At 41.0% G+C, this 27,228-nt stretch overlaps 1 protein-coding gene across 2 annotated transcripts in view; it reads right to left on the bottom strand.

Annotated features, from left to right (window-relative positions):
• Positions 1 to 27,228, bottom strand: part of ITPK1 (inositol-tetrakisphosphate 1-kinase) — a 310,259-nt gene that overhangs the window by 81,190 nt on the left and 201,841 nt on the right. For both annotated transcript variants that reach the window (XM_036734679.1, XM_036734680.1), the window contains exon 5: positions 22,322 to 22,439. In XM_036734679.1, the coding sequence (XP_036590574.1) occupies positions 22,322 to 22,439 (118 nt within the window). The remainder of the gene's footprint in view (positions 1 to 22,321; positions 22,440 to 27,228) is intronic.

Below are 27,228 nucleotides of genomic sequence, written 5' to 3'. Positions count from 1 at the left end.
TAGAGATCTCATTATCCCTACCAAACTAGAAGCTTCTTGAAGAAGAGGGAGATGTGGTAGATTCCAGTGCTACAGATGCCGAGGAATTCCTCACGACCCCGAGGTCCTAAGATCCTCCCTAAATCATTGCTCCCACCTTGGTCCTTGGAGAGCAATCTGTAATTACGCCCAAAGAGTTATTAGTAAACTGCCTATACCCTCTGACCCAGCGATACCACTACTAGGTCTGTTTCCAAAGATGATTAGGAAAAAGGAAAATGACCTATATGTAGCGAGAGCAATATTGTTTAAAGAACCACTTCGAGTGACTAAGTCATATGATAAATATTCATATTACCTATAAGGGGCCTATGAAGAAAGACACTATCTGCATCCTTCAGTGACAAATAGAAGCATATATAGAACGACTTTACATATATACACACATATTTGTGTCTAACGATAGCCATGGGGGAGGGAGGAGGAAAAAAAGAGGGGAAAGAAATTGACATGATAACTATTATACATTTAATAGGAATAGCAAGTTGTACGTAACAATTTGCAGTTTCATGTGCAATCATTTTTTTTCTATTCTACTATATTATAGAAATGTTTGTATTATTTCTCAAGTCCAGAATAAAATAAAAATAAATCAAGAAGCAAAGCTAGAAGATAAAGGGCTCAATTAGCACCTGCTAATATGTAGTGGCCAAATGACTGGCAACTACAGAGTGTGTCTCCCCCCCCTTCTCTCTCTCTAGCATTCTCTCTAGCTTTTTTCCTTATTTAGGAGGCTGAGTAATGGAGAAAGGGATATCAAGTAATTTTGGAGAGAATGTTTGAACTTTGGGGTTAGAACATGGTAATACTGGGGGTCTCAGGAGTTGACAAAATCAAGTTTGTTCCAGTGGGAATGTTTTCTCTGTAGTTAATCTTATCAGAATACCTAGGAGGTCTCCAGTCAATCCCTTCTGAATATCCTAGTGGGGAACAACGTCTCTAAGATAGTGGAGGTCTTAATTCTATTGTTGAATAAAAGACTAAGGATCTGTGTGTATTTACAAAACCCTATTAACTCCATTCCTTTAACTTCTAAGGTAATTATTTTTTTCCTGGAGAGAAGGGATTTCCCCTAAACTCACAGCACATAGTTTTATTCATTTCCTTCCATACAAGCACTTATGTACAAAGAGCACTAGACTTAAAAGTTAGAAAACCTACATTGGAATCCTGACTCTGCCACTTAAGACTCACTTTGGGGCCATAAACAAGCCACACCAATCTCTTCTGTCCTCAGTTTCCTTATTCCAAATGAATCAGGATGATCTTAATATCTGCAACTATTTCACAACGTTATTGTGAAGATGGCGTAAGTTAATTTCTGTCAAAAGTACTCTGTAAATTGTAACATGTTATTTAAATGAGCTATTGTTTCATTCTCAGATTTTTATCCAAAAGAAAAAGACCCAGGACATCATCTTTTATGCTTAGTATTCAGCAAACTTCTGCTCAGGTGGGCAAAATGCCTGCTTTTTGTAAAAGTATCAGGATGCCAGATCACATTCTACAGTCTCCTGAAAAGCAACTTCAAGCCAGCTTCAGTATCAGAGACAACAAAGAGGAAAGTAAATATTTCTTCCTGCTCCCCCATGGTTTTGATTTCTTTTATTAGGTCTGTGAATTCATTATTAATTATCTTGTTCTTCTCTTCTGCATAGTTCGAGTTTGGCTAGAAATGATTCCAGAAAAATCTGCATTCTGCTAATATTCTTTTATATTGAATGTTCTACAGATTATTCCACAGATGGATAAAATAACTTGTTATTAGATTTATGGGCTCCATGAAAGTATCCTCAGGACTACTCCAAGAGCAGAAAGGACAGTACCTCATTCTGTTCCTACATGCTTTTAATTTCTTATGGTGAGTTTCTACATTTTGAAAGTTTATCATTACCTGAAGTTTTGAAATTACAAGCAGATAATACAGCAACAACTACTAAAATATTATTCTTACATTTTAATGGATCATATATCTGGGTAGTTGTGGGAATTCTTTTTTATTTTTATTCTATAGCTACCTCTTCTCATCCTGTTCAATGGACAGGGATTAGGTATATCCCCATGCTTTTATAATAATACTAATAATAAAAAGAGCTAACATTAAAGCAAATGCTTTACAAAGAGTATCTTATTCAGTCCTTACAATATCACCACCACCACTGCCACCTATCTGCCATGAAGTACACATCTGTCCATGGCACTCTCATGCTCAGTAACCTCCAGGAGGCCCCTGCTGTCTTTGGGATAAAATGTAGACTATTCAGGTAGCACTTAAGGTGCTTCAAAATGTCTTCCATCTATCTATCTAAACTTATTTCATGTAATTCCCCTGAACATGACATGTTGTAACCAAACTGCCCTGGACTACTAGTTATTCCCAAAGCTCAAAACTCTTCTCTGATCTCACTGCATTTCCAAAAGCCAGCTCCCAAAGCATGAAATTCCCTCCCTTCTCACCTCTCACTCTGAAAATCTTTACATTCCTTCAAGACACAGTTTAGATGCCACCTAATCCTGGAAGGCTTCTGTGATTCAGTCACCAAGGTGGAAAGGAAGGAGAAGGGAACAAGCATTTATGTTTGTGCCAGGCACTGTGCTAAGTGGTTTACATATATTATTTCATTTGATCCTCAAAATAACCATGCAGGTTAAGTATAATTATGATCCCTATTTCACAGCTGAGGTGAAGTGACTTGCACAGGGTCACACAGCTAGTAAGTGTCTAAGGCTGGATCTGAACTTGGGTCTTCCCGACCCCAGGCCCAGCCCAATACGCACTAGCAACCTAAAATTGTCTTCTTCAAATTACCTTATTATATCCTTAACTATGAATATGCTCTATCCCCACAGCTGAACATGGGCTCCTTGTTTTGTTTCCTTTTTATTTTCAGAAGCTAGCATAGTGCTTGGTATATACAGCCTAGGGTATAGAAAGCCTGACATGCTTGTTTAATAGAGGCTGATGAACACACCACTGCTGGTTTTTTACAGCTAAACTGGGCAGATCACAGCCACTCTGCTCCCAGAATACTAATCCTCTGGGCTTCTGTGTTAGCTTCTGAGAAGACAAAATAGAACACAAATCTGAGATGTCATTAGATGGGGGCAGAGGGAGTGTTTTGGTGGTAGAAGGAGAGAGCAGCACAAAAGAGTTTCTCTCTTGCCTGTCCTTTGATGTCTGCCAAATTTCAGAACAAAAGAAAAGCAAGGCTCTGAATTTCAACCTAAGCCTGGCTGCTTACATAGCAAGGACTTTTGTTACTAGGCTTCTTAACGCTTCTCACGCACTAATGCTATAAACCCCACAAAAATCATCCTGATATCCCTTGGCTCTAATTTTTTCCTTCCAACTAATCTCTTAGTGATCAAAGCCTTGCCTTCCCAAACTCCATCACCTTCATCCAAATCAGGTATGTCAGGACTCCAGAGCAATAGGAGCCACATGCATCTTCTCTTTACCCCCAGCCTCTCCCTCCCAACCCCCCCCCCCCCCACTGCACTGCCCAACGACAACAAAAACCCCCAAATCACCTCAACTCAAATAATCTGCGAGCTCAACTGGGGACTTCAAAGTTGGGCCTGGTTACAGCGGTACACAACGGTAGATACTGTGGAATGAGGTCGAACATCACCCCAACCCAAAGAAATTCCTAATCTTATGTGTATCCTGCGAACATAATTCTCAGTTCAGTTAGCTGATGAGAGTTCTGTACAGGAAAAAATAATGGTGTTAATCAGGACTGGGTTTTGTAAGACACCCAACTGGTGAGTCACATCCAGGTCTGAAAGGGCTGAGATCAAAGGTTGCAAAGCCCCAGTCCCTATCAGGATCTTTGTTGATTCCCTCATTTAGAATTGTGGTTTTCCTAAAATAGGAACAACCCATACCACATCTCCATTAAATTAGTATTGCTGTCAGAAACTTGCCAGCTCAGGTTAAAGTGACAGCCAATATCAGGTGTCTCGGAGATGTCACTTGGGTTACCTTCCAACAAACTCTGTTTGGGGGGAAACTATTGTCTTGGCAACATGAACAAGAAAAAAAATGCAACAGAGGGAAATTATGACACAAAGGGATAACCCTACCTGACATCATTAATTAACACTAAGCTGACAAAGTTAATATTACAGAGAATCGTGTGTTCCAGAGGACCCCAGCTAAAGAAACACAGGATCACAGAGTAAGATCTGAGGGGGCTTTAAGGAGCCATCTAGTCCAACTCCTTCCTTTCATAGAAAAGGAAAACGAGATCCACGCTTGTAAGGAACTTGCCCCAGGTTACAGATAATAACATACAAAACCAGAATTCACAGGGTCTTAGTGTTCAAGTTGGAAGGGAACTGAGATGATCCACTCCAGCCCTTCTTTTGTTCTACAGCTAAGGAGGTGGAGGCCCAGGGGAGTGAAGGGATGGTGACTGTGGATGGCCCCAGTTCACACAGTAAGAGGCTAAGCTAGAATCTGAACCCACATCCTTTAATTCCGAGTCAGCATTCACCTTAATACAAGTTGACTATCAGAGTCAGCAGAGAGAAAGGAAATGCCAGTCAGTTTTATTAAGGAGAAACACTCATAATAAAGAAGTGTAGTAAGGGACAATGGAAACAGGTCAGGTCTTCTGGGACCTGAAAATCAGTCAAGTCTGGTGGCCCTTTAGAGGATTCTTACCTGGCTCAAGGGAAGAATGCCTGGAGGACCCTGAGGAGGCACTGGCTGGTAAATGGTATTGGCAAGAGGTTACTTTCTAACATTTTTCCATGTCACCATACTGCAATAGGGTGAGGATTCCTTTTCTGTATGGTTGGGACTACAAGATCACCAAGGTTCACTGCAACTCTTACTTAATGTGACTTTAATTCATCTAGTCAGAGAATCACAGTATCTAAGAGACAGAAAGGACTTCAGAAGCCATCTGATTCAACCTGTCATCTAAATGAGAAATCCTTCCACAACATTTCTAAAAAGTCCACATTGGGCCTAGGCTGAACAAAATATTGACAGAGGTAACCCACTCTTGTATTTAGTGCTGGAAACTAATTGTTAGAAAGGTTTCATCAAGCCTAGATTTGTGATCACCAACAACTCAGCAATCATATGTACCAAAAATATTTATAGCAGCTCTTTTCTAGTTGCCAAGAACTGGAAACTAAGGGGGTTCCCACCTTATGGAGAATGGTTAAACAAACTGTGGCATATGAATATAATGGGATATGATGGAAAATTATAAAGTTAACAGTTTCAGATGAGACATACCTCTATGAACCGAAGCCGAGTCAAGTGAGCAGAACAAGGTGAACTATTTATACAGAATTCACAAGACTTGGCAAATGAATGGCTAGGTATGGGGGGAGGGGGCCGGTGAATGGAGGAGGGATGTGGCAGATAGAAGAGGAAAGAATGATTCAGTAGAGAACCTGGATAGTGTTATCCTCAACAAAAAGAGGGAGGCTAGGGAGAGGTTTGGATATGCTGAATTTACTATAGCTACAAGCCATCCATTTATAGATATTAAATAGGGAATTGGTGATACAATACAGGAGTTCAGGAGTCATATTTGTGTAGGTGATAGGTGAACCCATGAGAACTGATGAATTCACCAAGACTGTAGAAGGGAAAGAAAAAAGGGCCCAGGAAAGGATTCTAGGGGACAGTCGCTTTGAAGGGATGTGACATGGATGATAATCCAGTAAAGGTGGCTGAAAAGCTGCCAAACAGGTATGAGGAGGTACCAGGAAAAAACGGAGTCTCAAAACCAAAGAGAGGAGAAGGTGAGGAAGGTCAACAATATCAAATGCTGTAAAAGGTCATGAAGAAATGGAGAAGGGAAGGGGTCTTTGAATTCAGCAATCAAGATCGACAGCAACACTCATAAAAATCATCTGGTATTAAAAAACAGAGATGGGTTAAAGAAGAAAAATACACAAGATTATCAGAAACAATGGAACTCAGCCCCAGTACTTAATAATGAGCATAGCTAGCATTTATGCAGTGCTTTAAGGTTTGCAAAGCACTTCACAAATATCTCATTTTTATTTTCACAACTACCCTGAGAAGTAGGTTATTATCCCCATTTTACAGACAAGGAAAGTGAAGAAGACAAGAATTAAGTGATTTGCCCAGGGTCACACAGCTAGTAAATGTCTAATGATAGATTTGAGCTCATGTCTTCCTGACTTCATGTCTAATCCAGAACCACCTAGCTGCCTTTTCTTTTTTTTTGGGGGGGGGGGGGGAGGAGGAGGGGGGAGGAGGGGAAGAAGAGGATAATAATAGCTAGTATTTATACATATATATTTATTTAAAGTTCACAAGATACTTTGCATATGTTAAATATTAACAACACTGTGAGACGGGTGTTATTTTTGTCCACACTTTACATATGAGTAAATGGAAGTTGAGAGGTTAGGTGACTTGCTCAGGGAGACAATGCTAGTAAGTGTCCAAGGCAGGTTTTGAACTAGAGTCTTCCTGACCCCAAATTCAGTACACTGCGGCACCTACCATCCTGCAGACTAAACAACTTTTAGTAACCAGATTTTCAAAGGAAAAGTCATGCATTACTGCAGTTGGGGTACATTTTGTGCCTCACAAATAAGAATAATAATCATAGTTGACATTTCTATAGTACTTGATATACAAATACAGAGAGTATTTATTACATATGTTAACTCACTTGAACCTCACAACAGCCTTGGGGGGGATTTGGGGGTGCAATTATCCCCATTTCAAAGATGTGGAAACTAAGACTCAGAATGGAGAAGTGACTTGTCCATAGTCCCAAGGCTAGTTACATGGCAAAGGCAGAACTAAAATCCCTGTCTCCTAACTCTTAGTCCCCTTAACAATATACCCACTTTGCCTTCCACCCTGGGGAGCCTCCCTCCTCCTAGGAAGCCACAGCAGGGCACTCTTCCAATTTACAACATGACAATAACAGGACATGAGACCAAGGGAGAGATGATAGGTCATATTTCAAAAGACAGACAAGGCCCAGAAGCAGATTCTAGCTCCTTGGGAACACCATGTTCAGTATCTGGCTCTATTTCAAACTAGCTAGACAAGTTCCCTCTGTGTTGTTTCACATGCTTGCTGCTGTCCACACAAAAAAAAAACAAGTAATAACTATTCCCCTCATTACAAGATCATCAAAAACCCAGCAAAGCTAACCTATTTCTTTTCTCTATGGCTCCCCTGGCACCCAGCCTATGGTCTAGCACAGAAGAAGGATTCAATAAGCCTTGCATATAGGATTGTGGTAAATAAGACTGGGAGGCAGGATGGTACGGAGCATTGGGTCTGTAGTCAGGAAGATCTGAATTCAAATCCTGCCTCAGATTCTAGCTGTGTTTCCCTGGGCAATCTGTTTGTCTCAGTTTTTTTCAACTGCAAAATGAAGATAATAAGTTGACTTTATATAATAATAAATAAATGAAAAAAACTTTGAAGACTTGTTGGGAGGATCAAATTTGATGATAGTTATGCAAGCGCTTAACACAGTGCCTAGTGCCCTGAAGGTGCTATATAAATGCTCATTTCCTCCTCTACCCTCCAAAACCCTGAAGTCACCACCAAGGTGTTGAATGACTGCTGAAGAAATCATAACTTTCCCCCCCACGTTACATACCAGTTACTTGTATCTGTGTAATATCATTTTACAGCCTATAAGCGCCATGAAGGCAGACACCATGTTTTATAAATGTGTATCTACCCCCAAGCTTATTATGGAAATGGAAAACTGACCAGCAGTTACTGTACAGAGCCTAAGAAATAAAAGGGCAGTTTTCATCACTGAGAAAAGACTTGACATAGCGGATTAAGTAGCAGACTTGGAATCAGGAGCCCAGGGTTCAAATCCTACCTTGGACACTTAATATATGAACTGGGTCAATCACAGAGCCTCTCTCATTCTCGGATTCCCTGTGGATAAGAGGGGATGGTACTAATATTACCCAGCCCCAAGGGTTGTTGAGAGGAAGGTGTTTCACAGCTTATCTACATAAAGCACTGTATAGCAACGAATTATTATCTCAGAACTAAAAGCCCTCATTTCCAAACTGTGCTGATACTACCAGACAGGAGACAGCCTTCAGAAAATCATCCAATATCAGGGCAGGAAAGGGATCTTACAGATCCTCTTAGCCAATTCACTCATTTTTGTAGTTAAGAAAAGTAAAGGTCAAAAAAGGGAAGGGACTTGAGTTTTCCAAACATAGGGTAAAGAGTATTTTTGTTGCATATCTCACACTCCAAAAACAATCCAGTTAATACTGATTTAAAACCTATGTACTCTGCCCTATGCCAGTCATAATAGGGAAAACAAAAGATAGCACCTACTCTAAAGGAATTTACCTTTGAGTAGCTATTTCACTAAGTTCCCCCCAAAGAAACTATAGATATTACTATTACTGTATCTGTAAGAGCCAAAAGGAATATTGAAAGTTTGGATTGGTAGTTCAGTGTTTTTTGTTTGTTTGTTTTGCTTTTTGGCAGGGCAACTGGGGTTAAGTGACTTGCTCAAGGTCACACAGCTAGTACATGTGTCAAGTTTCTGAAGCCATGTAGTTCAGTGTTATAATTGTAAATGTGAAGCCTTTCCCCCTATAGAGTCAAGGAGAGTATATGTGGTTTTTTAATCTTTAATCAATGAGGACCAGATGAACAAGACAAAAATAAAGATGATGATGATAATGATGATGATGATGGAGAAACTTTCTTGTGAGAATTATCTTATTTTATGGAAAAACAACATAAAGAGAATATGAAGCGTCTCTAAGGAATTGGCATTTTACACTGTATTCTAGAAAGAGTGTTTTCTGTGATGGCTAATGATAGCACAAAGAAAAATGGACATAACACTTCCCAAGAGACTGGATTTAACTCTTCTCTAAAGAAATACGAAGAGGATTCTTGAGAGGCTTTAATCAATATCCAATATGAACTGAATGGTGAAATCATGTTTCTGGAAGAAGTCATCTGCTGTTGTAGAGGGAGTTTAAGGCAATTCTGGCTGTGATCTTTTTCATAGTTCAAGGGAAAGAGTCTGTCAGAAAAGAATCTCTGATCTTTCTTCTAGATCTAGTTTTTCTGTATTTAATCAGAGACAAACCCTAAGAACTTCAGGAATCAGATCAGAATAATGCAACACTTAATATAGTTCCCTCCTAGGAGAGAACAACAGACAATATCTATACTCAGAAAGATTTTAGCAGGAAAGCACTGGGGGGAGGAGAGGAGAAAGAGGGGGGTGAAGGAGAAAGAAAGAGAGGGAGAAAGAAGAGGGAAGGAAAGGAAAAGCTGGAAGGAAAGAGATAAAAAAGGGAAGGAGAGAGGAAGAGAAATGGAGAGGAGAAAGTGGGAGGAGGAAGGGGGGAAAGAGGGAAGAGAGAAATGAGAATTTCTTTTAAATTTGGCTCACAAAGCACAAAAATAAAACAGGGCTTTCTTCATCTCTCTTTTAACCAGAGAGCCAATGTGACAGAAGGCCAGAGGACTTGAATTCTCAGGGCCCCTCCTAAAGCTTCAGCTACCTCCTACTGACAAGAAAGGAGTAGGGAGGCTGGTTCAGGCTGGTACTGGGAGTTTGAGTTGGGAGGTGGTCTTTTCAATGAAAGTTTTGGAATTCCCTGCTCATGGCCTGCATATCTTTTCAGAAACCTCAGGGAGTTTGATACATAGGAGGGCTGCATGATAACAGACTTGGCAAGGAGAAACAAGTGTCCTGTTGTGTATATCTGGTCCCAGTTGTTTCTCCATCAAGAAATTTGAGTCTCTCCTAAATTGCTGACCCCTCCTAATTCACATGGTATCCCCCAGGGTTATCCAATCCCTAGCCCTCTTTACCAAATTCATAAGAAGACAGGACATCTAAAACATGACATATGCTCATCAGCATATACATTAAATTCAGTCAGAAGAACTGGGTTAGATTCCTTGCTTTATATTTAGTACAAAGTAGTGATCTTGGGCTGCTCCTCAAGGAGCTTCAGTATTCTAACATGTAAAATAACTATAGATATAACTCTACATGCTCTGGTCTTAGGTTACTTCCTTTCTGATCTCTAAGCTCTGTTCAAGCTCTGATACAATGTGAGTCTAAGTGGCTGATTCAGATGTGCCACTGGATGCAATGAATTTTACACAATCCAGCCTCTGGCCTTTAGAAAATTCTTTTGAGTTGGTTTAGAGGGACTTCTTGACACAGGAGAGGCTTCATTTTAAAAGCAACCTGCACGAACAATTCAGAGTACAAGGCATCACGATTTGGTGGAAAGAACGCAGGATCTGAGCCCAGAAAATCTGGGTTCTAACTGCTCCCCCGCTTTCTCACGTTCATTTGCTGAATGACAACAGTGTAGAAGGAGAGAGAACTAGGAAAAGGAAACCACTATCTCCCACTCCCCTCTCCTGACCCAGTCACTGTTACTCTATGTATGACTCAGTTTCCCAATCTGACGAACATCAATAGTACTAATTTGTACTTCCTACACCACAGGATTACTATGAAGAAAACACTCTACAAATTTTAAAATGCTACAGTAATGAGAGCTATGATTACAATTTGATATATTTCTACTGGATACCTTCATGTTTGTTTCTCCTATCCTGTTAGACTATAAATTATCTCAAATGAGATCTAAGAGTCTTTGTTCATAAAGGCGAACAGGCATTTCTAAGACAGCCCCCACCTCTTTAAAATCCTTTCTGACTTCTCACTCAAATTCCGGATTAAAAATTCATATTAACAAACGAAGAAAACCTAGGTGTTTTTATTCCTCCTTATCAACTTTGAGGAGATGTAAGGAAAAATTTTTGAAAGATTTTTTGGATATTACATTCGCTGTTCTTGGTATGTGTAATCCAAGTGCCTAAGGCTCACTTTTGTCTGCCATCTGGCTCTCACGAAGCTGCAGTGGCACCCTAAGAACACTAGAGGGTGACCCACTGAGGCACAGGAAACAAGGAGGGATTCTATCCTAACTTAATGACTCGGATTGCAACACATTTCCTTGTCTATTTAGCTTGAGTTTATTCAGCTCACAAGAGTTAGAGCTTCTAATCTACTTGACAGATTTACAGATGAATTCCAAGGAAATGAAACAACCGACTCCAAACGACAAAGATATTAAAAGTAGGAGAGATGGAATCTGAACATCAAAATGCTGGCTTCTTTTATTTCCCAGCAGCACACCAAGCTTTCTCCTGATCTCCCCTTAGACCTGCTGGTCATCTATGACATCCTGGGAGTTCCTGGGGATTTTAGCAAGAGAAGCTAACTACTGATTTTGTAAAAGTCAGGTGCTCACCTAGGCCCTCATCCTAAAACTAGCTTGATTCTCTTGGTGATGAATGAAAGAGGTCCCCAGCTTTTCCTCCCTATCCCTCATGAACTGTCAGTCAGATGGTCTAATAATGATTTTCACTGAACTTAAAAGAAAAACCTGTCTTCTCACTCAGTTTTTTTTTCCATATTAAATTTCAGTTTCTGCTTCAAAACAACCTGGAGGATGATCTCTGACTAAATCCCAATGAATAAAAATACAGAAAGTTCAGAAAAAGAGGAAATTAAACAAGTTAAGGGAGATAATCCTATTCTAGTGAGTTTTGCCCACCAGGGGCTCTTTGGTCAAGTCTGTAAGTCTATTCCAAAGTGTGTCTATCTATTGTTACTGTTTGTGAGTAGTGATGGGTGGTGTTTTGTGGGAGAAGCACTTGAAGCAAACAATTCAGGTCACTGAATCCATTTGGGGATGGAAGACAGAATGCCATCAATTAAAAAGGAGTTCTCCCTCCCCTTAGCTAATCTCTATTAAGATTCAATGAATATTTCATTTTTTCTCACCTCTAACCAAATGTGTATCCATTGGAGGAACTGTGCTAACAATGGATGTAAGAAATATCTATGTTTATCTATATTCTTTTCTCTTTTACTTTTCCTTTGCGATTGAGAAACACAATACATGAAACATTGAGAATTTAACATGAAAATATTAATTTGCATATATGTTTATGTGTTTAGGAATCCACAAAAAACTTGAAATTGACAAACTTCTTCCTACTTGCAGCAGATGGTGGCACAGTCTTGAATTTCAAAAGCTCATGTACCATTTTTTGGAACTAGTAAATGTGAGAATTTGTTTTGAGTATGCTTATTTGTTACAAGGATTTTTCCTTTTTTTTTTTCTTGTAGGGAATGGAAGGAAATGGCAACAAGGTTGTCTAAAAACAAAGAAGAAGAAAAGAAAATAGGATGATTGATAAGTTTATAAAATGCATAGAAGATAACTAAAGGAACTTCATTTTATTTCGTTTTTCCAAGAACTAAAGGAAATTTTGAAGGAAACAGAAAAACAGAAAGTGACCTCTGTCTATGTGCATGTGTATTTTTAAACTAGCTGTAGGTAAAAATTTTGAATTTTTGCATCTGTAACTTTCTTTTTCTGTTCTCTATTGTATATGACAATATTCTCTTTTTATGTATTCCTAAAATTCAGAATAAAAAAATTTAAAAAGCAGAAAACCAGTCAAGTCCCTAGACAATCTCCTAATTCTTCTCTTACAATATCTAGGAGTGTTCAAGTGCTCTCTTCTCCTTTGGGGATTGCACAGGTCAGTAAAAAGAGAGATCATTTTTCTTTTAATATTAAGCCTCCCAGTGATCTCCAGATAAATAGACTCCTAACATTTTAACTTTTAGCTTCTCTGCCTAATATACAGCCCTTAGCCTCAGTTGTATAGTTAAAAGGTTTGTAAACATTAGATCCATCTAAGGAAATCTTGGATAGATTTTTATCTTCATAATCATTATTAATTATCTCATTCTCCTCTATTTCATGGAGGTTGGGTAGAGATGGGTTCATGATACTATCCCGATATTATCATTGATAATTCATATTCTGTAGGTACAACAGATGAATAAAGTGATTGCCTTTCATATCAGCTCATTTGTGTAGACTTTATAAAAGCCGTCTTCAGGATAACACCAGAAGTAGACGAGACAACGTGGATTGCACATACCGTGTTTCCACAAGGTTTTAATTGCTTCTTCTTGAGCTCTATATTTTGAAAGCCTTTCATTCCCTGCAGCTTGGACAATGGAACTACTTTGCTTACTTATTATTCCACATCTCTGAAGAACTTTTACCAAACTTTACAAAGTGCTTTTCTCACAGCAATCCTGCAAGTAGAATCACTTCAATTTTGCACATGAGGACACATTAAGGCTGAGAAATGTAAAATGACTTGCCCATGGGGATAGACCGGTAATGATTATTAGAAGCTCAGAACCATGTTTTCTGACTCCAAGTCCAGCACTCTTTCCTAATTATTCCACAAGACTTCTCACATTTTAATACCGAATCACTTTGTCAAGGGAAGGACAACACTTACCCCACTGTATTTACAGTTATCCTTTCCATATCATGGGGTTTGGGGGATGGGGTCCCCCCCAACTGGAAAATCCACGTAAAATGTTTGGCCCTCCCTTCATACCAGAGAAGAAGCCTGAATTATTATGATATTAAAAGATAAAATGTGTTGATATTACACAATACTATACATATATTTGATGCATTTCTGAGTTTCTAAACTTTTTCTGTGCAGTCTTCACATGTCATCTGTGACTCACACAAAACTCCCAAAATATTCCCATTTATTTTCTTACGCAGACTCGCGATACAGCAAAACTGCAAAGGGGAAAGTGGCGATGTAGAAGGGTTAGCTAGCTATACTGTTGTTCAGGCCTGAATTTTCCTGTTTTCATAAGTCAGCCACACCTTTGCTATACTGTAGGGTTTTCTAGCCCTTAGCTATGAGCAGCTATTACTGGTGAGGGACAACATGCCAGGAGGTGACTCTATACAAATTCCCAACTACCCCCTCCTCAACATCCAAACAGGAAACCCTCAACTTTATTTTACCCAGGTAGCTCCACATATTGCCCTTCCCCTCCTTGCCCTGCCAAGTAATCTATGCTAAAAGGCATCTCTATAAAAGGTATTTCCTTTGCTTAAAAGATGGTCCAGACTCCTTGATCAGGTAAAGAACTGAAACAGTTGTGAAGGTAATTATAATTCGAAGGAGCCTTTAAAAGCTCCATCTTCCAAAATGAAAGCTGTGTCATTTTGAATTGTTTTAATTATACAATGAAACTTAAAATGTAATTAAAGGAGCCTACCATATGTTGAACACAGGTCCCACGCCTCCAGGAGTAACAGCAAAGGAAGTGATAAATCTGCTTCTCTGAAAGTGAACTCGACTTTGACACACAGAACACAAGCTGTTCATGTACATTTTTAATTCACTTATGATTTAGCTACAGCCCATGCTGATGGCAGATGCAGTAGGCAACGGGATAGTAGGAAAGGACTCTGGACTAAGCTAAGAAAACGTGAGTTTTAATCCAAGGGGAATGGAGTGACCTTAAAAAATACTTCTCTTCCTTCAAGATATGGCTCAGTAACTTCTTTCTACACGAAGCCTTTCTTCTTAAGGTCTTAAGGTCAGGAAAAATTTCACCTTCTACTAGAAGCCTTTCTCCGTCTTCCTTTCTTACAGCTGCCACCACTGCAACTACCACCATCATCATCATTAATGTACACAGAGCCTACTATGTGCCAGGCATTGTGCTAGGAGCTTTACAAATATAATTTCCTTGGACCCTCACAACAGCCCTGAGAGTTAGGTGCTATTAGTAGTAAAGTGAGGCAGACAGAGGTTAAGTGATTTGCCTAAGGTCAAACAGCTAATCTAAGTGTCTAAGAACAGAGCTAAACTGGGGTCTTCCTGACTCCAGGGCTCTAACTGTTGTACAATCTAGCTTGACCCCTAGAATATCCCCAATTTATCTATATCTACAGACAGAGATAGAGATACATCTTGTTTGTTCATAGTTGTTTGCATATTGTCTCCTTAATTAATTAGACTGTAAGCCCCTTGAGAATGGGAGCTGTTTTCTACCTTCCACATGCTTTGTAGTTAGCACAGTGCCTGGCACATGGTTATTGCTGTTGTTCGTGTCACACTCTTCATGGCCCCATGGACCATAATGTCCATGGACTTTTCTGGGCAAAGATGCTGTAGTGGTTCGCCATTTCCTTTTCCAGAGGATGAAGTCAAACAGGTTTAAGTGACCTGCCCACGGTCACACAGTAAGTGTCTAAGATCACATTCAAACTCAGGTCTTCCCGAGTCCAGACCCTGCGGCTCTATCTGTTGAGCCACCTACCTGCTCTGGGGCAAATGGTCATCCTTAATAAATGCAAGGTGGCTGCTGACAGACTGACTGACGGGTCCCCCCAACTACTACTGCCCTCCTACCCAATCTACCTTGTATTTAACTAGTTTTGCATTTCTCTCTTTGTATCTGTTCCGTATCAAATTTATATACACTTGTTGCCTTTTCTCATTTTGCAAGAAGAGATGTCATACTTTGTACTAGTATCCCCAGCATAGGGCCTGGCACAGCAGGATTAGTAAATGCTTGTTGACTGATTCATCTATATAAATGAGTGAAGAGCTGGACAAAAAGATTTCAAAGGCCTCTTGTACCTCTAAAGTTCTGTGTTTTATGTTCAAACACGTTCATCCATTTAGCCTATCAATGTTCGATGTTAAAAACAACTAAAGCCCCAAGGTCCCTCTCATTTCTAAGAGTCAAGGTTCTCTGTTCCCAAAGTTGTGTTGTAAGGTTTCTTCTAGTTCTAACATTTTATGAAGCTAGAGCACGGGATGCACTTGCATTATCTGTTACCTAGTTAAAATGAATATTTATTATTAGGAGTGCAAATAGAGGTGCTTTTCCCCCCTACAAAACGGGAAAACAACAAGAACAAGTGACTATAGAACATGCAAGGCTTTCCAAACGGATTTCTTTGTCATGCTGCAAGCTATGTCTTCAAGCCCTAGCACTTGGGAGACCTGTAGGGCTTTGCTGAGTTTCTAGGTAGGGCCTAACATAGGAGGACAAGTGCTTCCACAAAGGAAAAGGGAATGTTTCTTGTAGCCCACTTCAAACCACGGTATTCTCTCACCATCAACCCAGATGAGAACATTTTCTATCTTACTTTTTGGGTAAAGAAAACCTGATATATGAATAATTTTTTTCACTGAAAAGTTATTGTCATAAATGTCTAGAAAAATGCTCTTCTGGAAAACCCAGAAGCAGCATGACTCACTAAAGAGAAGCCTGAAGAGTGGGAAAAACTGGAAAGGGAACATGGACTTGGAACTGGAAGGGTCCCTGGAGGCGGATCTAGTCCAAGAAGTTAAGTGGCAGAAGTAGGAGGTGAACCAGATCCTCACATCCCAAATCTGGCATTCACTTCCATTGTACTTCTCCAAGTTTCTTAAGGCATGACCATTCATTAGACTGAGCATGTGACTAGAATCTCTGCTCTGCAACTGAGCCAAAAATGAGAGAGAAAACATTAGTAGGTTGTCCAGATGGGTTTTGAAATAAGGAGCAAAAGGCTTCTGATGAACGCAGAGATGGCGCAGAAGCTGAGTGTGCTGGGCCTGGGAAGACCCGACAACTTCAAATGTGGTTATGCTACCTAACCTCTGTCAGTCTCAGCTTCCTCGACTATAAAAGGAAGATAATACCCACAGTTGTTGGGAAGATCAAATGAAGTATCTGTAAAGCACTTAGCACACAGTAGGCACTTAATAAATGCTTACTCCCTATTACCCCATCATGGCCTCTGACCAAAGTTAAGTGTGGACAGAAGATGATGCTTTTGTAGTAGAAAGAGGAACGGATCTGGAGTTTGAGGACCCGATGTGGAATCTTAAACGAACCGTGACAAGTCATTTCACAAACTGAGGCTCGAATTCCCTTCTCTGTGGAATTTAGACTAGATCTGGAGTCTCTAGGGACCAGAGTTCGTGGAGAGAGTCAAGAATTCTACGAACTTGGGTGGGGAAAAAAAAATCACCTGTTTTCATTAAGCTCTAAGAGAAATTGAGTGCTTCCTTCAATTACGAATACTCATAACAAAGCCACAGTACTTGTGATTTTCTCATCCATCAAAATCATATTTTCTCATGTTACAATTATTACAAACATCTCAAAATGTCATTTACACACTTGTCACTACTACAGATCTCAGCTATCGGATCACATGTTTTCAGACTTGCTGTTTACAGATGGTATCTCAATATCATTGGTTTCCTTTGTAATCCTATGGATTTTATGTGTTTAAAAAAATATTACTCTCAGAAGGGCCTCAGGTATCACTAGACTGTTAAGAGAGTGGATGACTCAAAACAAGGCTAAGAACTCCTGGCTGAGATGTTCTCTCGAATCCCTTCCAGCTTTAAGTCTTGAGATCCTATGATTCTTTCATTGGTGATTCGAAGTGACGTAAGACACTAGGGCCAGATGCTGATCTAAAAAAATAGAAGCAGAGGCGTCCCAGGGAAGGCCTGATGACAGAAAAGCAAACAAGCTCCTATGTAATTTGAGCCAATCTATGTCTACATGCTCTTGAATAAAGGAAATTGATGCTGAATGAAAACTCATCAGCGGTCACACTTTGATTAATTACTACCCACCAGGACTCCATTTTGCCTACCTGCTCCTCACCTACCCGCCATGGAAATGAATGACAGAACCATGAAGTGAGTCTGTGTAGAGTACAAAATGTCAAAATTTGGGTAGAACAAAATTTAGTGTAGGAAACTATTCTCAACTCTGGCCTGCCAAATGTCAGGAGCTATTGTATATGACCTGATGTTTAAATGGCTTCCAGAGTCAAAAGCAGCACAGGCTTCTAAACGTACAGCCAGTTTTAACAACTCAACCCAGCACAGGAAAGTGCTCCAGGAAGTCATGACCTCTGACCTTCCTCCTTAAATAATACAAATCCAAGGATCTAAATGCAAACATGGTAACAAGAACGTAAGGCATATTCATCTTGAGCCCTCGGGATGGAACCAATTCAGTCCTTACAGCCTAGTTAACAAGTACTTGTGGAAAGTCCACAGGGTGAGTAGACCTCTCTCCCTGGCAATCATGCAGACATGCTGAACAAAATCAAAGACTTTTAATACCAACAGAAGCTGTTCTCCCTGAAAATCCAAACCAGCCACCATCAGCTGCACATGTCTTTACATTAAGGGACTATCACCCAAAGAAAAGAACAGCATGCAGGAAGCATTTTGGTGATGAGAGCTTCAATACAACCACCTGCAGCAGGTGACTTTCTAGCTACTGGATGCCTCTGGCTGCGTACCACCACCTCCATCACCCCCCCCCCAAAAACCAACACACCACCATTCCCCCCCCCATATCTATCTATCTATCTATCCATCCTTCCTAGCTGTTCAGGATGAAGTCCATTCTCAGGCAGATCCAACATCTAAGACTCAGGGCTGGAATGAAATGAGACATTCATAGATAATATAACCTGTAACAAAAGGAAGTTTGTTCAATAATAGCCTGGGAAGGAAATTCAGCAAAACTATAGAACAACTCCCTTGGGGTGCTGCTTCCTCCACCTCCACATTTGCCACAATGGTGGGCCCTGCATGGGAAGTGGGAACTCCATTAAGCCTAAGGAGCCCCAATTATTTGCGTTTACAAAGGTGCTGATACCTTGGGCAACTAGGAAGCTTTGTTAAGGATCTGAACCTTAGTCCAATGAACCAATGGAGTCTTAGCATGGTTTTATTGCCTTTGTAGAGAAGAACTAGCCAAAGTGGAAAGAACCTTCCTGTCCATAGGTCCCAAACAAATTAGAAGCTGCTCCTGCCATAAAGATGCTGGACAAAGCAAAAAGTGGATATTATCTCTGCTTTCTCCAAGATGGACAACAGCTATGCAGATGGGGCAACTAAGGCACAGGTGGGCCTAGATTCAGAAGCATGGAAATTCAATCCAGCTTTAGACACTTACTAGCTGTGAGATCTTGGATATGTCTGCCTCAGTTTCTAAACTGTCAAATGGGGATAACAGTAGCACCTATCTTCTCAGGGTTGTTGTGAAAATCAAATGAGATTGGGGGCAGCTAGGTGGCACAGTGAGTAGAGCACTGGCCCTGAGGTCAGGAGGACCTGAGTTCAAATCCGGCCAAAGATATTTGACACACGTACTAGCTGTGTGACCTTGGGCAAGTCACTTAACCCCAACTGCCCTGTCAAAAAAACCAAAAACAAAAAAAAAAAATCAAATGATATCGTATCTGTAAAACTCTTATTATAGTACTGGGCACACAGCTGGTAACTAATCAAGGTTCATCCCCTTCCCTCCCCTGCTCATACAGAGATAATTTTTTAAAAAATTTAAACAGATTTTATGGATAAGGAAACAGCTGATACTAATGAAGGGTTTTATAGTTTACAAAATACTTTCCTCACAACTACCCTGCGACCATTTTAGAGATGAGGGACCTGAGGCACAGGGAGATTAAACAGCTATAAAACGGCAGGGCCAAGATTCAAACCTAGGTTACCTTAATCCCAATCTGATGTTTTTCCGGTATTCTCAGCACAACACGGAAGCAGGGAGAGCCTGTTCAAAACAGTGCCCCTGCCCTGATTTCTACCCAAACAAGTGAGTCAATAATGTGAGCAACAACTGCTACTGACACCTACATGGCGGGAGGATCAAAGGATTTAGAGCTAAGAGACTCTGGAGGCCCTTTGGTCAAACTGCTTCAGTTTAAAGACAAGAAACTGAGTCCCAGGGAGAGGAAGTGCCCCAGGTCACACAGGCAATGACACAAGTGTGATCTGAACCCAGCCAGCTCTTCTAACTACAGAGCCAAGGTTCTTTATGCCATGATACTTTATAGATTCTCTCTTCCACACTGGGAGATACACAGTACAAGCACCTCAGTCCTATTTTCAGTGAAAAAACTGAGGCTAAAAAAGGGTGCTTTGTTCAAGGTCACACAGGTAGTAACTGGAAAAGCCAGAATTCATTCAAGCCTAGGTCTTCTGACCCAAAATAAAAAAACACTATCAAATACTCTAGGATTACCAATGAATCAGAGAAAGACAGGCTCCTTCCTGAACATTTCAACTTAAAGGTGTCCCTATCAACCTTCTGTGTTAAGAGTCCTCAGGAGGAGGGGAGGTTCACGGCCCTGCCCTTTGCGAAGGCTAAACTGGAAGGACATTCCTGGGACATATTAGAATTTCCTACAAGACTATGCCTACCCTCCTGGAACTTCTCCTGTACCATCATCTCTAGGTGAAGGATAATTTTAAGGAAGACTTCCAATCGCTCCCATGAGACAGCTAGATGGCACGGTACAGAACTGGGTTTGGAATCAGAGAAACTTAAGTTCAAATCCAGCCTCAGATACATACAAAGCTGCATGGCCCTGGACAAGAACACTTATTTGCCTCAGTTTCCTCACCTGTAAAATGGGGACAATGATAACACCTCCCTCTCAGGGTTTTTGTGACTATCAGTTATGATAATATTTGAGAATCACTTAGCGCAGCACCTGGCACACAGCAGGCACTCTATAAATGTGTGGGGGTGGCAGGAGGAGGATGAGGAGGAGGGGCAAACGGGGATAATAATGGCACCTCCCTCCCAGAGTTTTTATAAAGATCAAATAAGGTAATATTTGTAAAGCACTTAGCACAGCGCCTGGCACATAGTAGGTGCTTTATAATGAACTGTTACTTATTAATATCATTATGGGGAAATGGTGACGTTCTGGAAGCCCTTCTTCATAAGACACTGTAAACGCACTATAATGCAATTCAATGTACAGCAGAATTTTGGAAGAAAGATCTTTCTTGGATACCTTTTAAGGGAGTTTGGTTACACAATAAAAGGCCTTCATTACACAGTAATGGCATAGTAGAAAAGGCACAAGACAGCATGAGAAAATCTAGGTCCAGGTGGTACTTCTGTACTTACTAGCTCTGTGACTTCGGGTAATACATTTATGAGCCTCTGTCTGCCCATCTGTCAAAGGAATAAATGATCTCCAGGTCACCACCCTATCAGCCCTCACATTCGGTGACACTGCCACTGTGTGGTTCATGCCATCTCCCTCCTCTGAGGGAAGCACAGAACCACACCACGGAAGCATGAAATCTCAGAGGAATAAGAGCCATAGGAATAATCTAATCCAGACACTTCCTTTTATAAACTGAGAAGCAAAATAACCCATCCAAGCATCCTACAGTGATCCACCAGAACAGCCAGGCTTAGAATGTAAGTCTCCTGACTACCAGCACCAGGATTCTTTCAAAGACCCCATGCAACCTTCCTATCAGAGGAATAGAGAAATTTCGAAACAAGAGAGGTCTGACTCTTTAGAGCACAATGCAGCTAATCACCTAATAAACATCAACCCGAAGAGAAAAGAAGAGGCGCCCTGACCCACTCTCAGCAGGGCACATACTTTAGAGCTGTTATTCCAAGATCACGGATAGAGTTACACTGAACCATCCATATTCTATCATCAGATTCCCCTTACAGCCAAAATAGGCTCAAGGACTTGAGTCCAAAATTGAGACAAGAAACCAAATGAAGAGGGAACCACACATGAGGATCCCAACGTGCCTTTGTTTGTTGCCTGAGGTTGTGCTACAAATGAGATAGAAATCACTAAGAACCCCAGCACCGTATTTACCTTATCCTGAAACAGGGCTCTCACTGTGTAACACTTACTCAGTGTAGAAAAAATGTAATTCAAATATCACCAGGAGTGTTTCCAAGAAAGATAAACTGCTATGAACACGCTGGAAGAAAATAATTTCAACAAAACCGAACTAATGGCAGATAATCAGTACCAAAAGTCTCTGGATGGGCCAGCACTGGGGAGAGGAAATGTCCTCCTGCTTATTAAGAACGAACAGAACCCTTTAGAAGGCCTTAGTTTACATGTCTTGATGTGTTTGATCAAAAGTTTCTTGACTTCTTCCTTGCCTTTTTCTCTTTTTACCTTGTTATGTAATATGCCTATCACAAGTTTTTAGTATTTCATTGCCTGCCTCTTTATATGGGTGAGCCAATGCCATTTAGAATCTCCTAATGTTTACGAAATCAACCAAAGGCTTCATTTTATTGACACAAGGAAAGCAGCTTACTGCTCTTATTACCGAACCTTGCCTATCTAAGCAGAGATTATGCCCCACAAGATGGTTTTTTCTGGCCAAATCAAACAGTTGCCCAATTAATTTCAGTCAGCTGTGCCTGCAAGCGCCCAAAGAAGATCAGGTTTCTCACATGATTGTCCCACCAGGGATAAGCTAGCCATTCTCTCTCCAGCAAATCCAGTGGAAAACAAGGAACTTGCTTAGACTATATCAACTTACCTTTCATGTGGGCTTCAATTTTTCGAATAAGTTCATAAGATTTGGATCGATCCAGAAGGGTCCTAATGGCAGGGAGGGGATCCAGGATGATGGTCTCAGGGTGAGCATCAATGTATTCCTGAAAGGAAAAACATTTTCATTTGAGAGGAAGCTCATAGTGAGAGGAAGGAATAGTGGATAGAATGTTAGACTCAGAGGTGAGAAGATCAGACATTCACTGCTTCAAGTTCTTCATTTGTAAAAAGCGGGAACAACCACACCTCAATCATAAGGTCGCTGTGAAGATGAAAGAGATCATGTGTAACTGTTACATAAATGCAAGTGATGATGATGATGATGGCGAAGCAGCAGCAAAGGGCATTTACTGTCAGGGAGTTACAGTCCAGTCAAGGAGTCTTACATTCTCCCCAATGACGACACAGCAGCATCTTGATTCACTGAGCTTCCACTGATAACTGTAACATCTGACAGTCTTCAAAGCACTTTCCTCACAACTACATTGTGAAATAGTATAGGTGGGGTTAAGGTGTTCAGAGACATAAAATGACTTGTCTAAGGTCACACAGCTAGTTTTAAATCCTAATGCCAAGTCCAGTTTTTATTCAGCTAAAAGAATACATTGCCTTTTTATGGGCCAAGTACCAAACCAAACCAAAGCTTCATCAAAGATCAAGGAAGAAAGCATTTATTCAGCACTTACTACGGTTCCAGGCACTGCGCTAGGCAAAGGATACAAGGTAAGTGTGGCATAATCACTGCCTACTTACAATACCTTTGGTAGATGTAGGAATCCCATATCCCAAACAGTTAGAAAAGAGGACAATCAAGAAGAGGCAAGAAGCTCAGGTCTCTCACTTTTAGCTCAGCCATGATACCCAACCAACTGCTGGTCTGCACTGTCTGCGAGTGCTTCCTACTGCGCACTAAGCAAAGTTGAAAACTCTAGCGCTTAACATTCAAGGCCTTCCACAAGCGGTATCCCTACCGTTTCAATCTGGCTGGCCCTGGAAACTGACAATGCATCCCTTTCATCACTCTTCCCACCTTGCTGCGCTCCCATGATCCTCACCTCCTTTCCACCCCACCGGCTCTTGGAAAAGAAATCCAAGCAATACCACTATACCTTCTGAAAAGGGTGAGTCACCGAACTGCCTGCTGGCTGCACCCACATCCCCCCGTGACTGTCCAGAATGAAACGTCCTTAGGTGTTGACTCCTCAATTAGATTACTTGGATTCAAAAACGAGAGGCAAAGGGTAACGATTACAACCACAGCCACTATCACCACCCCCAGCACCGCCAGCACCACCAGCAGCAGCGCCCCCAGCAGCAGCACCAGCACCACCGCCAGCAGCACCACCACCAGCACCGCCACCACCAGCGCCCCCAGCACCGCCACAATGTAAAAAAACCAACAGCGGCAACAATAACTAGCATTTCTATAGCTCCTTCAAGTCTACCAAGAACTTCCAAGTATTATTTCACACTCACAACACTGAGAGGCAGGAACCAGTAGTACAAGCATTATTATTATATAATTATTACTACATCCTTGTGCATTAATATAATTGCATATCACATACATGTTTAAATGCTATATAAAATATATTAATATTACTGCTCTTCAGTTGCGCCCAACTCTTCATGACCCCGTTTGGGGTTCTCTTGGCACAGATACTGGAGCAGTTTGCCATTTCCTTCTCCAGCTCATTTTACAGATGAGGAAACTGAGGCAGACAGGGTTAAGTGACTTGGCTAGGGTCACACAGCTAGTAAGTAACCCTGGGGCTACTATAATCCTCATTTTATGGATAAGGAAACTGAGGCAAACAGGTTAAGTAATAATAGCTAACACTTACACAGCATCTACTGTGTGTCAGGCACTAAGTGCTTTACGTATAACATCTCACAACAACCCTGGGAGGTAGGTGCTATTGTTATACCATTTTACAGATGAGGAAACTGAGGCAAACAGAGGTTAAGTGACTTGTCCAGGGTCACACAGTGAGGAAGAACACAAGGCTGGATTTGAACTCAGTTCTTCCCGAATCCACGGCACAGCACTATCTCCACCACACCACCACGCTGCCCTACTACTTGAATTTAAGTTTTAACTGCCAAAAGTCTTGGTGACCACCTATCATTACCTCCTCCTGCTGAAAGGAAACCTGCAGAACACCATGCTGAAATGTCCCTACGCCACAATCTTCAAACAAAGGGCGAGAATCCAAGTAATAAACAATTACCCCAAACCATCATAAGAGAAATCACAGTTCATCAAGACAGAATTGTTTTTCATTAGATCATATGAAGGGCAGTAGGGTCATGCAGGGAGAGTACTTCAATTAGGAATAAGGTCATATGTGTTTCCTTACACATAACATGACCACGCATTTTCTCTCACTGTCTCCCACACCTGGAATGCTCTCTCTCCTCATCTCCACCTCCAAGCATCCCTGGCTTCTGTCAACTCGTACCTGAAACCTCACCTACTGCAAAAAAGTCCTTCTCAGTTCTCCTTAATTCTAGTGTCTTCCTTCAAAGACTATCCCCACCCAACATATCCTGTATAAGTCTTGTTTGTTAATCACTGTTTGCATATTGTCTTCCCCATGAGACATGAGCTCCTTGAGAGCAAGGACTGCATTTTGCCTTTTTTATTTTTGGTGGGGGGAGCATCCGAAATGCTTAGCACAGTGCCTGGCACAAAGCAGTCATTTAATAAATGATTGTTGTCTGACTACATTCTCTGGCAGTCTAGTGATTAAAGTCCAGGGTTTTCCCCACTATGGCCCAGGCTTGTTTCCCAGTCAGAGGTCTTTGAGTGGCATCATGGTATAGTCCAAACATATCAAATAAAAGCCAGCCCACCGTGTTGTGGCAAACCAGATTAAAATGTAATCATGAAATATCTAACAAAATAAAAAAATATATAATAGAAATGGAAATAAAAAGTAAAACTACACACCTAAAAATAAGTGGAAGAAAATTATAAAGATCAAACAGGGCTTGAATGAAAGGGTATGAGAAACTATCTCCAACCTACACCTTGGTGGAGGTAGGAGGTCCACAAGTATTATACACTGCACATGTTTTTGGACTTTCTGAATGTATGAATCAGTTGTGCTAACTTCTTTTTTCCCTTCTTAAAAAAATACTAGTCATATGGGATCACTTTCTGGGAGGGGAAAGAGGGGATCGATGGGATAACTACAGTGAACTAAAAAACAGAAAATAACCTGTTTCTATTTGAGTTTGAGACCATGGATATAAGTGCTAGACCTGGAGTTGGAAAGGCCTGAATTCAAATCCCACCTCTAATATTACCTAGTCATTTCTCTGAACCTGTTTACTCATTTGTAAAACTAGGGGGTTAGAGTAGATGGATTTTATGGACTCTTCTACCTCTGTTAGGAGGCACCTTTTATGAGGCTTTTTATTCTTAACTCATTCACTCACTTCTGAGTTACATTCCACAGTGGGGGGAAGGAATGGAAGGTTCACTACTACTAGTAGTCCAGACTCAGCCCATAAGGACATTGCACAGGACCAGAACATCAGGCATCAAGTTTCTTACTGACCAAACCTTCATCCAAGGTCAAGGCATCTGACACTAGGCCCTTCCAGGATTCACAGGAATCGAATTAAACAGTACACCCCTACTACAAGATATCTATGAACTATTCATTGATCACCTCTTGCCATTTAGGGATGAGGTCTAAAAAGAGAAAAAACCAAACTTCTGTTGAATATGAATTATGAATATGAATTTGGTAAGGCCTTAAGATGCCAAACATTTGTGTTCTGCCCGGGTATCACTTCCTCCACTGTGCTGAATAACAAAAACACAGATACCAATGTTCCATTATCAAAGGACTCTTGGGTGACATCCCCAAATCCAAATGGTACTTTATCTCTCCCAGGGTTAGTTAAGCTCCCTTGGCCTCTCCTAATCAATCCCTCACTGGGTGAACACCACTTTCTGCTGTTACCTCTAGCATGCCCTCATCCCATCCTATGCACTCTGGAACACCTCTTCTAAATGAACAAGCTTCCTTCCATCTTAATTGTCTTCTTCTCACCATCTTTTCGCATCAACAGTCTTCCTCCTAACAGAACACAATGCATCCCCAGCCAACAACTACAGTGCCACACACATTGGGTCAGGAAGAAACCAGGCATGTGCTCCACATCTTGAGACCCATCCTATACTAACATCACAATGAAAAATTCTCCATCTCTGAGGTTCCTGTCATTCACTGATACCACCCGTAATCAGAGACTGGATACAGTTATCTGCTGGCCCCCAGCTAGCTGCACTGCTGCAGGTACTAACCAGCTCTGCGCTGCAGGGCAAATTGTTTAACCTCTTTCCTCATCTGTTTTAAAAAAAAAAAAGCTAGGCAACAAAATAGGCCCTACCTGTTGTGAGGATCCAATGAGATATTTTATAAAGCACTTTGCAAACCTGAAAGGCTATGAAATTGCTGGCTATTATTCCCCATTTCTTTTCTTTTTTAAAAGGCAAGTAGGTGGCTCTGGTTGGCTCTCTTCTCAAGGTGTTCAAGCACCTGGCTCACAGTCTTCCTCTGGACCTGCCCCCCTACTTCAATGCACATGCTACTAAGCTCCTGTCCTATCTACCAGTGCACCACTTCATCACCATCTCCCATGACATTCAATATCGTGCCACCTCAGCCACAGACAGGCTGACTCTCAGTCACACCATCACCTGTTACTACTCCACCTTTATGATCCCAAACCCTAAAATTTCCTTCTCAGACTACAATCTTCTATTCTTTCTTCTCTTCTTCTGCCCCACTCCTCCAAAACCTAATTTTCATCTTCATTATGACATCCATTCAAGTCTCACCAAACCTATTCACATTTGTAGATCACTGATGTTTC

The sequence above is a fragment of the Trichosurus vulpecula genome, chromosome 8, assembly GCF_011100635.1.
Source record: "Trichosurus vulpecula isolate mTriVul1 chromosome 8, mTriVul1.pri, whole genome shotgun sequence".
NCBI classification, from domain to species: domain Eukaryota; kingdom Metazoa; phylum Chordata; class Mammalia; order Diprotodontia; family Phalangeridae; genus Trichosurus; species Trichosurus vulpecula.
This window is presented reverse-complemented; position numbering and strand designations above follow the sequence as displayed.